Source organism: Lissotriton helveticus, chromosome 10 (assembly GCF_964261635.1).
Source record: "Lissotriton helveticus chromosome 10, aLisHel1.1, whole genome shotgun sequence".
Classification (NCBI taxonomy): Eukaryota; Metazoa; Chordata; class Amphibia; order Caudata; family Salamandridae; genus Lissotriton; species Lissotriton helveticus.
Genome location: NC_136071.1, coordinates 104,653,046 through 104,667,942, shown reverse-complemented (window position 1 = coordinate 104,667,942; position 14,897 = coordinate 104,653,046). Strand labels below are relative to the sequence as shown.

The following is a 14,897-nucleotide window of genomic DNA, read 5'->3' as shown; positions in this document are numbered from 1 at the left end:
TCCATGGGTATTGCGTGGGAACACGCACAGCAACACCCATGGAACGCCCCTTCCACGCACAGTGCTGCGTGTGAAGGGGCCATATTTATGAGGAGAGGAAAAGTCACACAGGGTGGCTTTTCCTCTACTTGTAAATATGGAGGAGCCCCCTGCGCCACCAGTACGTCACGAAAAGTGACGTAGTGGTGGTGCAGGGGGTTTGTAAATCTGCCCCCTAGTGTTCTGTAGTAGGATTAGCTTTGCACAGGCATACACCTACGTTAGCATATGTCTCAGGATGAGGTGGCAGATTGAGGACAAAAAGGGTATTTTTCACCCCTTATGTTGTTCCCCCTTTTCCAGTGTGGGACTGCCATCTCAGGCCTATTACATTTGACAAGATGATGACTGCAGGCCCAGATTCAAGTTTCTTTTTGCAACTGAGATCAGCACCTCACAGTTTCACAATGTCATGTTCCTCTACCATGATCCCAGGGCTCCCACCCCTCCTCTGCTGCAAGCAACCAGGATGTGGCCTAACGGCTAGATCGGTCGACCTTGAAGCTGGGGAACTGGGTGCGAGTCTCGGCGTTGCCTCAATATCCTGTGATTCTGGGTAAATCACATATTCTCCCTGTGCCTGTCTGTAACATAACTGGTGCTCGTGTAAAGCACTCTGATACCTTCGGGTCAAGTTGAGTTCCCTCTATATTGAACCTTTTAAAAAAAATAAACAAAACTTCAGCTATGTGGACATGAATTTTGAGATCAACCCACCAAGCCTCTGAGGCAGACTACCGCACGGGGGAGTCTAGATAACCAGGATTTTTCTTTAACCTGAAGGGTTACTGAGACTATTTCTTTCCTGTTCGTTGTTGTTTGCAAATCTAAAAAAATACATTGTTTGCATTGTCCTTTTCATTCCAGTCATCAGTGACCCAGCTGACAAACGCAGATGTAAGGAGAATACTTCTAGAGGGCATGTTCTGCCGCATAGGTCCTGTGCTGCTGAAATTCACTGCCAGTGACTACACAGAGTGGTTCCAAAACAAGCTAAGCTACTTCATTATCAGCCTCAACGCAAAGGTCCTGGGATCCCTTCCTACAGACCTGTCATGCAGCAATCTTGCAGCCATGTAAGTACAAAGGCAATCCTTGGCCAGCTCATAGAGTTGGGGGCAAGCAAACATAGATGAACTTTGTGCTCAGGGGACCATGCCTTGCACATAGATAGTTTATGGCTTTTAGGCAGTGCCTAATTTGTGCAGGTGGCTGAAGGTGGTGGATACACAGAGTATTAGCAAGAGAGCGAGAGGGCCAGGTGGAAGCTATAGACGGAAAAACAGTGACAAAGGGAGAAAGCAGAGATGGAAAGGAACCTGCAAGAGTGAGATAAAGAGTCTAGAAGGGTGGAGTGGTGGAATAGAGAGGCATGAGGTGGAACCAAGACAGGGCAGCCCGGAAATTCGACAGTGCAGGCTCTTAAGAAAAGGATAGTGCATCTGAGTTTTATAAACAAATTAAGCAGTGGTTCCAATGATGTATCGGCAATACAAGACCAAAGAGCAGCTCTCTGCGAGCCTGATGTGTAATGTTGGCTCTGTAAATTGCAGAGGTTGTGTTGGCTGCTAACAGACGGGGCCTGTGCAGGTAAAATCAGTGGGGCATGGTGGGGGAGTGAGGGGGGATTTCAACAGACGACGAATACGGGACAATTAATTAATTATTAATTCACGCCACTTTCCTCACTATGACAGATCAGGGTGAATGAATTCATGTGTGTGATAGCATGGAGGAATATGGCTAATTGTGGCGGCATTACGGAATGGTAACCTCTGCCCACTTGGAGCCCTCCCATGAATGGATTACACATTTCAGTACCTCGACAACATCACCCCAACCGTCCCCTTTGGGGGCTAGTCACTTTAAACATATCAGAAACATGGACACAGTGTACAGTGATTACATTGCCTAAGCAGCAAAGTGAGAGACAAAATGAATTCTAATCGCCTGTTTCTTTTTTATGCATCTCTGCAGAGTACACGTTCTCAGCCAAGCACCTGTGGTGTATGACCACCCGGAGGCCATTTTGGACTTCATTGTGTCAGTTCTTACCGTGCAGAAGTCAAATACAGGTAAAAATTGGCACTGACGACGCCCATATTTTTTGGCATTTCCAGTGCACAGAGTTAAGGTACAACCTGGTCTTAACCTAGCCTATATGGACAGATACAGCATGGGCAGCAGTGCAGGATTCCCACACAAACACGCTTGAAAAGTGTATCTGCTGCAATGTAAGCTTCTCTTAAACTGAACGACAAAGCATCTGCAGTAGCAGTGTAAACTTCAGAGACATACACAAAACAGCTACAGCGTTGGCAAGAATGGTGTAGCAGTGCGTTGCTCCTCCCAACCAGTGAGAGTGGCCTTGGGTAGAAGTTCAGGCCACGGGTAGAGTTGTAGGAAGATGAGAGTGCTCATTCAGGCAAAAGGCCTCATTGCATTGGTAGTCCACTATGGGGGTGCCAGATCTCTGACCGCCAACCCCATTATTTTCTAGTGCGTGATAAGCGTCTCTCAGACTGAGAAAAGGCCAACCTGACAGACACTCATCACGCCAAGTTTGGGCAGCCCAGCACTTAACATGGATAAATGCTTGGCACCCATGCAGCCAAGATTTTACAGGCTGAAGATCCCAAAGCCCTTACGGCAGTAAAATCACGATTCCTGCAAAGGCTGTGAGCATCCTGCCCCTGAATGTGAGGGATAGGAATAGCATCACTGATAGAGTCCACCCAAGGTGCTTTAGGTTTAAGCCCGTAAGTGCCATTGGGTGGCTGTCAATTTATGAAGCTTTACACCACCATTTTTCCACTCATCAAAGAGTGGTGTGGGATCAGCAAGTATAACTAACTCAACCTCTCCATGAGTTGGTCAATGTCCCCCTCCCATTGGCTGACACATTACATAACAAGCCAAGCAATATACAACCTACGGAACTTTCAACTATGCTACATTCCAGTCCCCCCTGAATTTGACCCACCAACAACGTCTCTACTAGGCATCATCTTCACCCCTCCTAATATTTTGCCTCTTGCACTACATGCCCACCCAGGGGTTGTATAAATTCAGTTTGGCACACTGGAAAATGAGATCCTCCCTCTTCAATTCAGAACAGAATTCAAATTTGCTTGCACATTGGAGTTCTCACTCAGCACCCTCATACATCACTTTATTTACCCCTTGAATCATCATCTTTAAGGTAGTCTCGTCAACCCTAATAAGCGGTACATTTATAAATCGGTTCAGCATTTTAACTTGCAGCAGATGTACAGCAAATGCACTAGTAGCTTCAGATAGTCCATGAGGTTACAGGAAGACAGTAGTTTAACAGAAGAGGATGTAATTTCATATAACCATGGTCTACCTTGGGGCTGGTGACTTGGGTGTGTAAGGAGATATTCCCTGGGAGCAGCAACAAGTGTCAGCAGATTGATATTGAATCCAGCTAACCTGTAATGAGTAAAGGCTCTTATAAGCACCATGGCATGGCAGACAAGCAGACAAAGTGGGAACACATTTTTTTCAGCCCCACCACTAAAAGAAAAAGGAGGTGGAAAAGAGAAGGATACCTCTACCAGTACTTCGGCACAGAGGCAAAAAATGATAATGGCAGTGCTGCACCCATCCTAAAAAAGCTGTGCAAAATGGAGATTTCTGAAGCAATATGATCCTACATGTAGAGAATTGAAGCTTAGAATCCTTGAGGAAGGCTTATGGCGCTGCAGCTGGAGGGAGGGTGACTGTTGGGTTTTTGTTGAGAGGAGTTGAGATTAAAGTTTAACCTTCAGGGTTGGATGTCTGACTGTTGGAAAGTGGGTTATTAGTAGAGACAAATGTATATCTGCACCTGGCAATAAGGCCACTACCCCAATACAGGGCTCAGTACAGGTCTTAGGAAAATATTCCCATGCTCAACCCTTGGTAGCTTGGCTACAAGCAGGCAGGCTTAACTTTAATGACAGGTATGTAAAGTATTAAAAAACACAAATTCAGTAAATAATTAAGACACCTCATACAATAAAAATCCAACACCAATTTATAGAAATAGGGAAATATTTGTATCTTTAAAATAACACCAAAATTAAAAGCATCCAATGTAGGGAACCGGAGAAATTAATTTTTAAAGATTTAGCACTATATAGCACATAGAAACCGATAGCGTCTATTGGGACAAACTGATTGCACTAGACCGGCTCAAAGTCAAAGTTTCAGGCCGACTGCGATGGATCCCTGTATGGCTACCCCTCGCGGTAGGTCTTGGTCAAAGTACCTTCTGACTTTCTTGCCGGGGTCCCTCGAAGCTCTCACCCAGTCTGGATTCAGTGAGGGTTCAACGGCTTGTCTTGTGACGAGCCCCCGGTCAAACTTATGGAAATCCGAGCTCTGGAGCTTTCAGCAGGATGAACCATTGATCCAGGCTTGCCCATGCTTGAAGGTGGGTAGCTTGGCTCTCACGGTTGTTCCCAGTTACCTTTTCTACGTTCGGACTTAGAAACTTTTACAGAGATTTTTCTTCAGGGATCACTCGATGCTGTTCACCAGGCCAGCTTTGGTGAGGGTTCGCCGGCTTGGGTTTTTGCCTACTCCTAGTCAAACTCTGGAAGTCGGACCTACGGAGCTTTTCAGTGGGACAAACCTGGACGGCAGGCCGGCTCGCGGTTTAGGGTCTCCGGCGTGGCTGGCCAGGTCGAGTCGGTCCACTTATGGAGCTTTTTTCCAAAGTGTCTCCAAATTCTCCGAACTTCTTCCTAAAGTTCCCCAAAGTGTTCCACAGTGTCCAAAACATACTCTAAGGATCTGGAATCTCCAAGACGGTCCTTGAAAGTTTGGGACTTCAGTTCCCACAATCCACTTGAACAAAACTTTTACAAATCCACTGGTAGTTCTCCAGGCTGGAGGTTCTTGGCGGTGATAGTCCAGGTGAGCTCTGTTGACCTGTAGCTTGCAGGGAGTCCACACTTTAGTCCTTTTGAAGCAAGATAGCCCCCAGGGCTGTAGTTCCAGATTGTGTAACAGGCGCAATCTTCGGAGTGCAGGGCCTGGTTGGTGCAAATCAAACTCCTCATCTGGCACCCTTCTTTTCTTAAGTTTCAAGTAGCAGATCTAAGAGGCTCTATCCCTCTCATATACTTTCTCCAAGTTCTCTGGGTCAAGCAGGAGGTCAGTTCTGTTCAACGAGGTGCAGGGCAATAGCCCAGGTTATGACCACATCCTCTAAAGTGTGGCATTATTTTCTTTCTCACCATGGCTGATTTTCCAGCAGAGGGAGCTGAACTAACTAAACCAGCCTACAGGATGGCGTCATCTGCATATGTGCACTCCCCTTACATCTGGGAATTATTCCTTAATCCCCACATCTGGCTGTGGGGCAGAGGGGAGCGGTGTAAATGAAACTGGTTTCTCCAACTTGTCTCTGCCTTCCCTTGAAGAGCATTATTTACTACCCCTCCCCTGGCATTCCTATGCCCAGCACCCTTTCCTCCCAGAAAGGCGTCCTAACCCCAGGGGTCATTTATCACCTCTTCAAAGCAGCCATGCTAATCCACTTATCTCTGACCAATCAAGTCAGAGCACTTGAGGGCTATAGTTGGGCTTACAGACAAGAAAGTCAGATAACTTCTTGTCTGTACATTTTAGAATACATTCAACAATACCATATTGTTGGATTTATCATTACCAATCTACTGAGTTCATTGATTCTAGTTTTCTTGCTTTCCTTTCCCCAGTTATTAATTAATAACCTCTTGCCATGTTAACCTACGGGCTGGGGATCTGCAATGGAAAAATGAACCGTGCAATTTCTGCAATACCAGTGCCTATAAAACATGTTTTATAAGGACCATGCTTATACCCAGAGGACCTCCCTCCCACCCTCCACCCCTGGAACACCTAGGGGGAAAGACTTTAGGGGGTTCTGAATATATCAAAATGTTGCAGATCCTCACATAATAGTGCTTCTAGCACATAAGCTGTTCTGGGGAAGCACTTTACAACAATGTAGGGAGTGAAATGTACAATTTCACTAAACCCAGGACATATAACACTCATTTTATAAGGGTCCTCTTTATAGATACCTGACCCCTCACCTCTGGGACACTTAGGGGAGACCCTGGGGATACCTAATATGCCCCAACATTGTAGTTTATCAATTTGCAAGTGCTCCAAAGATAATTTCAATTTTAAAATCAGTCCTGCAACACAGAGCTGCTCTTAAACAAGCATCAGGCTTCAACAGTGTACACATACAAGTGCAGAAAGGCTGCTGGCCGTTAAACTGCCATGCCCTATTATATACTAAGGACTTAAAGGTACTTCCAATCCCCCTGCCCTATTATGTACTAGGGCCTTATAGGGGAGGTCATACCAATTGCAGGGGTACCCTAACACATAGTGTACCCTAGTGTATGTTGGTGTTTTCACTGTATTCTAAGTGTCTCTTTCAGCATAGCACTGGCCCTGGGCATGGTTAGGCTGAGCCCAGGGTCAGTCAGAGTCAGGTACCACCAATTACCAGTCAGCCAAAGGTTGGGGGGGTGCCCATGGCACAAGATGACTTTGCAACACTGACCTGTTGTCACTGGGCAGTAGGGCAAGAGTGTTAGGTTTCCTTGTGCTGTCACCTGACATGGTCATGTTAAATGCCATGGAAACGTGCTTTTCTCTGTGTCACTCACACCCAGGCACCCTGGATGCAAACAAGTTAAGAAGGCAAACAAGTTCCCTTCTGTAAAGCAATCTCACTCCCCAGATGGGGAAAGGTGGTGACACTATTGGAGAAGCACTTACAAATCCCAAATTGTAGAATTCCATACAAAAAGACCAGCCATTCTGACGGAAGATATGAATCTCCTTTTTTTCTGGATCTCCATTTGGTGGCACATGCCAATTGGAAGAAGCTTCAAGTGGTGAGACAGGACTGTTGGCTCAGGGTGTCATCGTCTGTTTATGGTATTCGTCATGGAGAAGAGTGGAGATGCTCCGTAAATAATATGCTTTTACCCATGTAGAGGTGGCACAATCACCCCTGCGGATATTTAAGAATACTTCAGCACATAGAGCTACGGTGTGGCACAGTATTTGTTGTGCATGAGACAATATGATGCATTGCAGCTTTAGACTTCTTGTAGATAAATAGAACAATTTTAAGAGGTTGGTGGGATTTCTAAAAGCACGAGATAATCAAAATTAAATTTAAAGTTGCCATTATTACTTCACCTTTCCTATTCCCTCCATAGCCAGTTGTACCTTACAAAGATGGGGGCTTAGCCATTTGAAGCATAGCATTTTAGGAACAGGTGATGGTGTTTACACTTTATATAGTCTTGGACTGGGCCACTGAGATAACTAAGTGGGTCTGTTGAAAATTGTGGGGCAGCTGTTTGATGAGATCCACTGTATGTTTTCTTTTGGTTTTATGAGATTATTAAATAATTAAAATGTAAAATAATTAACTAAACTAAATAACAAACTCACTGCGACAGGGAATATTAACATCAACTCTCTAACCCCAAAAACAAAAACAAAAAGGCACACGCCATTGCCACTGCACAAAAATTGCTCCATTTAATTCCGGTTTCTCTCATTGCCTCCGCAGCCTATGCATGCGCCTCTATTGACACTAATGACAGGGATTGGTTGACTACGTATTTTGGAACATTTTCTAATGAGGTTGCAGTGGATACTTTCACCAGCTTAAAGGAAAACTTCAAAGGGGTAAGTAATGCCTGCATAAGCATCATTTACTCCGCCCGTTTTATGGCCATCACAAATCCATCACAGTAATTCACTGTTGCTCATTCACAACCCATTTTTTGTTTACCTGTTTGTTTCCCTTACTTCTCCCTTCTTTTTCCCTTTCCTTTCCTTCCCTTTCTTTCTCTTTCTATTCTCCTAGGTCTATTTCCCCCTCTCTCCTTGTCTGCTTTTCCATTGTAAAGCAGAGTTATCAACTGTAGGTCCGCGTGGTCAGAGATATGCCAGAACCAATCAACAACCACAGTAAACAATTCGCATTTAGATTTATTGTATGTAAATGTATCATATGTGGAAATCCTGAAAATCTGGCATGGATCTGGATCTTGAAAACCCCTGTTTGAAATTTACTGGTGATGCTCTGGAAAAGGTTAAGTGTCTAGTCATCGAACTACAGACTTTGGGGCTTATTTACAAGCCCCTTGCGCCACCGGTGCATCACACTTAATATGAGAGAAAATGACGTACCAGCAACCCAAGGGGCTTGTATATAAGCTCCTATGTTTTCTTTTTAGAGCATGGGAACATGTCTGGCATTACTGGAAAGCGTTCTGTTCATTAACAATAACATACTCGCCCAGTTTGCAATACATTTATTTTGCAGCATTTTGCTGGTGGTTGGGGGGGAGGTGCTGATGGAGTTTGAAGTAGTAACCAGCGGAAACAAAAACACATTTTGTTGCTAGTTAGTCCCAAAAAACTCTGAAAACATTTACATTATTTTAGAAATGGTTTCCTATAATCTTATTAATAAACCAACCATTTCCAAATGTATTTCCAGATTGTTTAATATTGGTGTCCCTGTCCCTTTGTCCATGTTGTAGTCCTTCTGCTGTTTTCTCTTCTTTGTATTCCACTTTTTACTCACAATAACAACCTTGTACTTTTACAATTGAGCATGGCTACATCTACATCTGCTAGGTATTCACAAAAGGGGAGCATGCACATGGAGATCTATTAATTCTGCATAGAGCAAGACTGGGCACCAAAACTAGCCCTGGCAAATTATGCCAGAGCAGCCACCATACTGCATGGAGTGAATGAGGGCAGCGTTTCGCTGGTGGTCTGGCAGGGTGGAGGCTGGTTTTAGTGCTAATGGGAGCGGTTTTGTTGCTTGGGACAAGCTGGCCAAGTTTCTGACTGCAGGAAATAGAGACCACCAAAATATTTAAAAAAATGGTTTTAAAGCACGCTTTAAATCATTTTTGTATTGTTTATTTGCAACCAGCTCCAACCTGCCAGCCCCCGGGAAAATACCTGATGCCCGTAATGCCAGTCCGGGCTGATTCCGCATATTGTTACACTTGGTCACCAAGACATTACACAGTGGCAAATCCCATGCAAGGAGTGGGAAGAGAACTGATCAAGGGGTAGTTTGCCTTGCAAGTTTGCCAATGCCCACTGTACCACTCTGGCAGTGGTGGTACGTTTGCACTACAGTGGGAACTGAAGAGAAAGGGAATTGTCCCACACTTTGCGGAGGTATAGCAAAAGAGGTTTTCCATGGAGATAATCATTTTCTCTATGGAGAAACTGAACACAAATATAAATTACACAATGGTGGTTCCTTTCCTCTGCCATGAACTGTACAGTGAGGACCTTTCACACAGGTGAAATGCCTACATAAAAAACGAATCACTTCAAATGCTCAGGAGCATGCCGCTGGCACAATTTTGCAAACATATTATTGGGAAGTTTTGTGAATTGTCATAACTCATGAATCTAAGGGGCATATTTACAAGTAAGCGACAGAGCACGGATTCGCTCCAAAATTGCTAACACCATGCTCCGTCACTTTAGAAACGCATGGATGCACTGTATTTACAATAATACAGCACTTCCGTGAGTTTCTCCCTGCGCTGGCTCTAGATTCAGCTGCCTATCGCCAACGCAGGCACCCTTGCACCATAGTGCAAGGGTGCCTGCATTGAGTAAATGATTGTTTATGTGCAGGAAGGTGTTTCTTCCTGCACACAAACAATCCAGAATGGCAATTTGCAACTCATATGTGTGCTGCATTGTGCAGCACACATAGAAGTTGCAAATCGTCATCTTTTTAATGATTGGTTTCATTCATGGCAATTTGCTGCTTCTATGTGCTGCACAATGCAGCACACATAGAAGTTGCAAATCGTCATCTTTTTAATGATTGGTTTCATTCATGGCAATTTGCTGCTTCTATGTGCTGCACAATGCAGCACACATAGAAGTTGCAAATCGTCATCTTTTTAATGATAGAAGCAGCAAATTGCCATGAATTAAAACTATCATTAAAAAGATGACGATTTGCAACTTTTATGTGTGCTGCATTGTGCAGCACACATAGAAGCAGCAAATTGCCATGAATGAAAACTATGTGTGCTGCACAATGCAGCACACACAGAAACCACAAAAACAAGGAGAAATAAAGCACCATGTTAAGACCAGGTTTTCCCTGGTCTTCATTTTGGCACGGCCTCCCATTCACGTCACCCTTGTAAATAGGGGGCAGCGCCAAAATGAATGGGTGTTGCGGCAGAACGCTCACCACAACACCCATTGCCCACCACTTTCACGCTAAGTCTAGCGTGTAAGGGGGCCTTATTTATAAGGCGACGTTAAGCCACGTTAAGTGGCTTGAAGCCGCCTTGTAAGTAAGGCGAATCCCCTATTGCCTCAGGAACGTCACAAAAAGTGACGTTCCTGTGGTGATAGCGGCTTGCAAATATGCCCCTAAGTTTGGAAAAGACACATACTTGTAAAGCATAAGAATATGGACAGCCTGCATTAAAATAGTTCAAAACTTTAAGATGATACCTCCATAATTAAGGGTCCATCCACATCTGCATAAAAGTCCAGGATATTCCAAAAGAAACGGCATATGATGATAAAATGGTCTAACGTGATTTCAGGTGTTCCTAATGTATTTTTTGTTCAATGGGGTTAGATGAACTGTTCTTTTACAAATTCACTATATATCAGTGTGCTTCATGAATCTGTTTTACCATTGGGAATTAAGTAGGTAAGTTGGAAGTTGTGAGATGGGCGTGGTGTGTTTGTGCCTGTTGTGTAGAGATGTGTAGATTGTAGATGAAGTGAGGAACGTGTGTGGTTGCTATGCTTGTGTCCATCTGTGCAGAGGAGTGGCAGTCATATGGTTGAATGTATTTCCAAGCCTAAAAATCTGTGTTTTATGTTGTAGGAGGACTGCTATGACATTCTCACTGCCAGCCAGCTCTCCAGTTTGACAGTACAAAGCTCCATCATCTCCAATGCCAGTGCAATTAATCTTGTGTTTAGCTCACAGAAGATGCAGGACATTTCGTACTTGACCATTTTCCTGGATGAAATGAGAGCGAGAGTATTGGTGGTAAGTATGCGCAGAGCACATCTTGTTTTGTAGCTCCTGTGGTATTTAAAACATGGAGCTACCAGGTACGATTAGAGACAGGACTGTGGTGAGGAGGCATAAACTGATCATGTGATTTTAGTCAGGATAGAGCATTCTTTAGTCTGAGATGTAGGTGACGCCTCATGGTCTGCAGAGCTCTATGAAACAAACATATTGTTCATAATAATTAATGAGGGGAAGTGAACACAGCTGGAATCAAAGGTAGGCTCTAAGGCCTAATGTTCAAAATTGTTTTAAGGTCGCAAACCACAATTCGAATTGTTTGCAACCATAAAAACATTTTTAATGTACAAACCGTTTTGAAAGTCAGTAAATGAATACCTACTACTAAAACGGGTTTTTGACTCTACAAAAAACCACTATTGTAAGGACCGTGTTGTAGGAATCCCTTCCGAATATATTTTTTTTGTTTAGGAGATGTATAAGTGTTTTGTGTCGACAATCCAGTCCAAAACATTGAAAAACTGCATACCCTCAAGTTTGATTGGTTAACCATTTTTAAGAGCGGAAATGGTCTGAAAAAAGAACCCCTTCCCCCTTTGTGCAATAATAGAAAAGCTTGTTGGAGAGTAGGCTGTAATACAGTTGACCTCTGCCAAGACTGAATTGTTTTCAAAAGTAAATTTTCTTTTTTAAACACAGCCCCATGTCCATTAAGGATGATGGTTTCCAATTAAGCAAAAATGTTTACTTTGTTTAAATGTGCTTACAGACATGATGGTCTGAGATTTTGCTGATCCCCAGAGACCACCATCCCTTGAATTGCATCCAATGAGATTAAGTCACAGTTTGCAACCTAGCTTATTAATATTCATGTGGTAGGTCAGACTGCGTCTAACTCTGCAAGGAAATTTGCCAACCGAACTATTACTACTTACGTCGGATCACAAATTGCAACCACTGCTTTATACATCAGGGTCATAGCTCTATTAACCTTCAATTTCATTAAAGGTCCAAGATGTAAATGCATGCACTCATGTGGACAATAGGTGCACTTGGTCTGTCACTTCTGGACATACTTATTATTTGAGAATATTATTTATAGCATAGTTTTAAATAGAGCTAACGTGATCTGCTAGTGCATTGCACTATGACATTCTAATTAGAAACCAAAGGCCTCAGATACAGGAGCAAATCAATGAGTAATCTAGAACATGGCTCAGTCTGTTAAAAAAAGTACCTCTATTAAAAAGAGAGGACAGGGAAGGAAGCAACACAAGGGGCCAAATGAAGAACAGACTTTGAAATGAAACTAAGGCCATCCTGGGAAGAGAGAAAGGGATACATAAAAAGAAGGGAAATCAAGCTTGTTTGGGAGAAACAGTTGAAGCAGAGTAATGCCAATGATTCAGATATCTGGGAGGTTGAGGTCAGGGGTACAAGATTTAAAATACCCATTAAAATAAGAGGAGTTTGAACTCCACAAGCTGGGAATTCCAAAGTCTCCTGGCGCGGCCACAAAATGGCCGTCATAAATTGCTCTTTTCAAGGCAGGTGGCTGTAGGAGAAGAGTCAGCCCTAGGCGGACACCAGAGGCAACCAGCTACTTTGTCTATCTGATCAAACCCCTTCGCGCCCCAGGCCCCAGCAATCAACAATAATTCCACACATAAAAGCACCCCCACATTCTGCCAGAGACCACCTTACCTCCATTACTCTAGAAAGGCAACTTTTGCCCCTCCCTTTCAGGGTCGATGCTTCCATCAACACAGTTAAGTCTGTTACCGAAGCGCACCACCAAAAGGCGCACCATCTAAAAAAAAAAAGCCCCCGCCAAAGTGGCCCTTGTATTAGGGGACTGGTGGTGTTCTAAAGGGAAAGCTCTTTTTTGCCTGGATCGCCCAAAATTCTTGCATCCAGTTTGCACAGGAGCTCAACTTTGTAACTCACTCCTGCAAGTACTTTATACAGTGCATTATCACATGTACTTTGCCAGCTCTACCACTCCAGTGAGGCTCTGTGGTTGACTGGACACTGGCTTTGGGCTGGGCGGTCCTGGTGCCAGTGAAGCAAGTGGATTCATGGATATGCCTTGGTTGGGTATTTATGCCTTCCAAGGGGTATATTATCAGTGCTAGGGTCTAACCATGGTTACTCTATGCTATTAATTAGGTTCATAGAAGGGTCATGGATTGCTTAAGGTCTCTTCAAGACAAAGGATTACAGCCTAAGGCTGTGGGTGAGGGGTGATTTTTGTACACAAATTACATAGATATAGGTTCCATCACTTGAGTCCTGATTGAAGGCTTTACCACTCCCTTCATTCACATCAGCCTACCATTGTGTGACGTCACCTAAATCTGTGGACATGGTAAGCAAAGACTCTAAATCCAGAAATGAACCAGTAAGACAGAGCTTTATTGCCTGACAAGCAGGCAGCGCCAGGTACTGACTCCAGGACACGGGTACAAACTCGCCATATATCGAATGAGAGAAAAACTGTGCAAGGCTATAAGTTATCCTTTTTTAGAGCCCTTATTTACCTGCTCTGACTGTCAGCATTGTGCCAGCTCGAATTGCATTTTCAAAGATAAAGGAAACAAGCATTTGGAAAGCCAATCGGTCTGGCGTTGCTTGAAAGCCTTTTTGCTTTGTCAATGCTCGTTTTGTTTGGTTATGTTTTCATAAAACATTCTTTTGGGAGCTGCCAGGCCTTAGCCAATGAAAACAAAAATGGAAATAAAAAGCACAAAATAATGTTTGATGTAAAAATATTGCCATTGTAGTCCTTGGAACAGAAGGGACTACTTTATCTGTGGTGTGCCCCTTGTAATAGCTCAGAATGCTGTCACTCACAGTGAATTTACCCAATGGTTGAAGTGGCCTGCCATGATCCATCAGCTCATGCTGTAGTGGGCAGAAGAATGGGTGACTGACACAACAGCATATCCAGGGCTGAAAGCCCCTCTAATAAGTGTACTATATGTACTTTAAGTCAAATCAAATAGATCTTGGCTAACGCAGAAAGTCTTCACAAAGTAACTGGTTTCATTGTTTAATATAAGGGAATTTCTGTTGTGAAACAACACATTAGCATGAGCCAGTCTCCCTCCATTTGACCCCTAAAATACATTTGTTTTCCATTATAAATACAGTGCAATGGAAGTATAAAGCATAACGAGAAATGAAATGTTCCCTAATGTTTGTAATGAGGAGATTCCAACTCACTTTGTAATGTCTTTGCCTTATAAAATCACCTGACCTGCTCTCTAGAGACTCCATATGCTCATGGAACGTCTTGGTGACAGGCAATGTCATGTTTATTTTTAGTTGGGAGTAATAAATGTCATATATCAAGCATGTAAAAAAATGCATAAACTAAATACCCTATGATGTGTTTTACTTAATATAAGCAATTGTACTTATAGGAGACTTGTTGTCACCCTCTTCAACCAGTGGTCTTTTGTTGTGCCATTCACTTTTATTCTTCCACCTACTACGGCAAACAGCATGGGGCATTGAGTTAACCCATGTCAGTCACCAGCTAGATTCACTGTCAGTGACCGCATCCTGGTCTTTCTAAAGATGCACACCCTCACACAAAGTAGTTTTTTTAATATTTTTTATTGGGGAGGGTCCAGGAGCTGACCGTACAATGCAAATTTACAACAACAAAAAAACGACAAAACAAGCATTGACAAAGTCCAATGCCTGGCATCCAACGCAACACCTATTGGCTTTGCCAATGCTTGGTTACAGAGAGGAAGCTCTA

General features: G+C 43.5%; 1 protein-coding gene across 1 annotated transcript in view; it reads left to right on the top strand.

Annotated features, from left to right (window-relative positions):
- The window catches only part of LOC144783951 (uncharacterized), a 266,569-nt gene that overhangs the window by 233,869 nt on the left and 17,803 nt on the right, over positions 1-14,897 (top strand). Inside the window, exons 49-52 of the mRNA XM_078662679.1 lie at positions 907-1,115; positions 2,017-2,114; positions 7,637-7,755; positions 10,976-11,143. Coding sequence (XP_078518805.1) covers positions 907-1,115; positions 2,017-2,114; positions 7,637-7,755; positions 10,976-11,143 — 594 coding nt within the window. The remainder of the gene's footprint in view (positions 1-906; positions 1,116-2,016; positions 2,115-7,636; positions 7,756-10,975; positions 11,144-14,897) is intronic.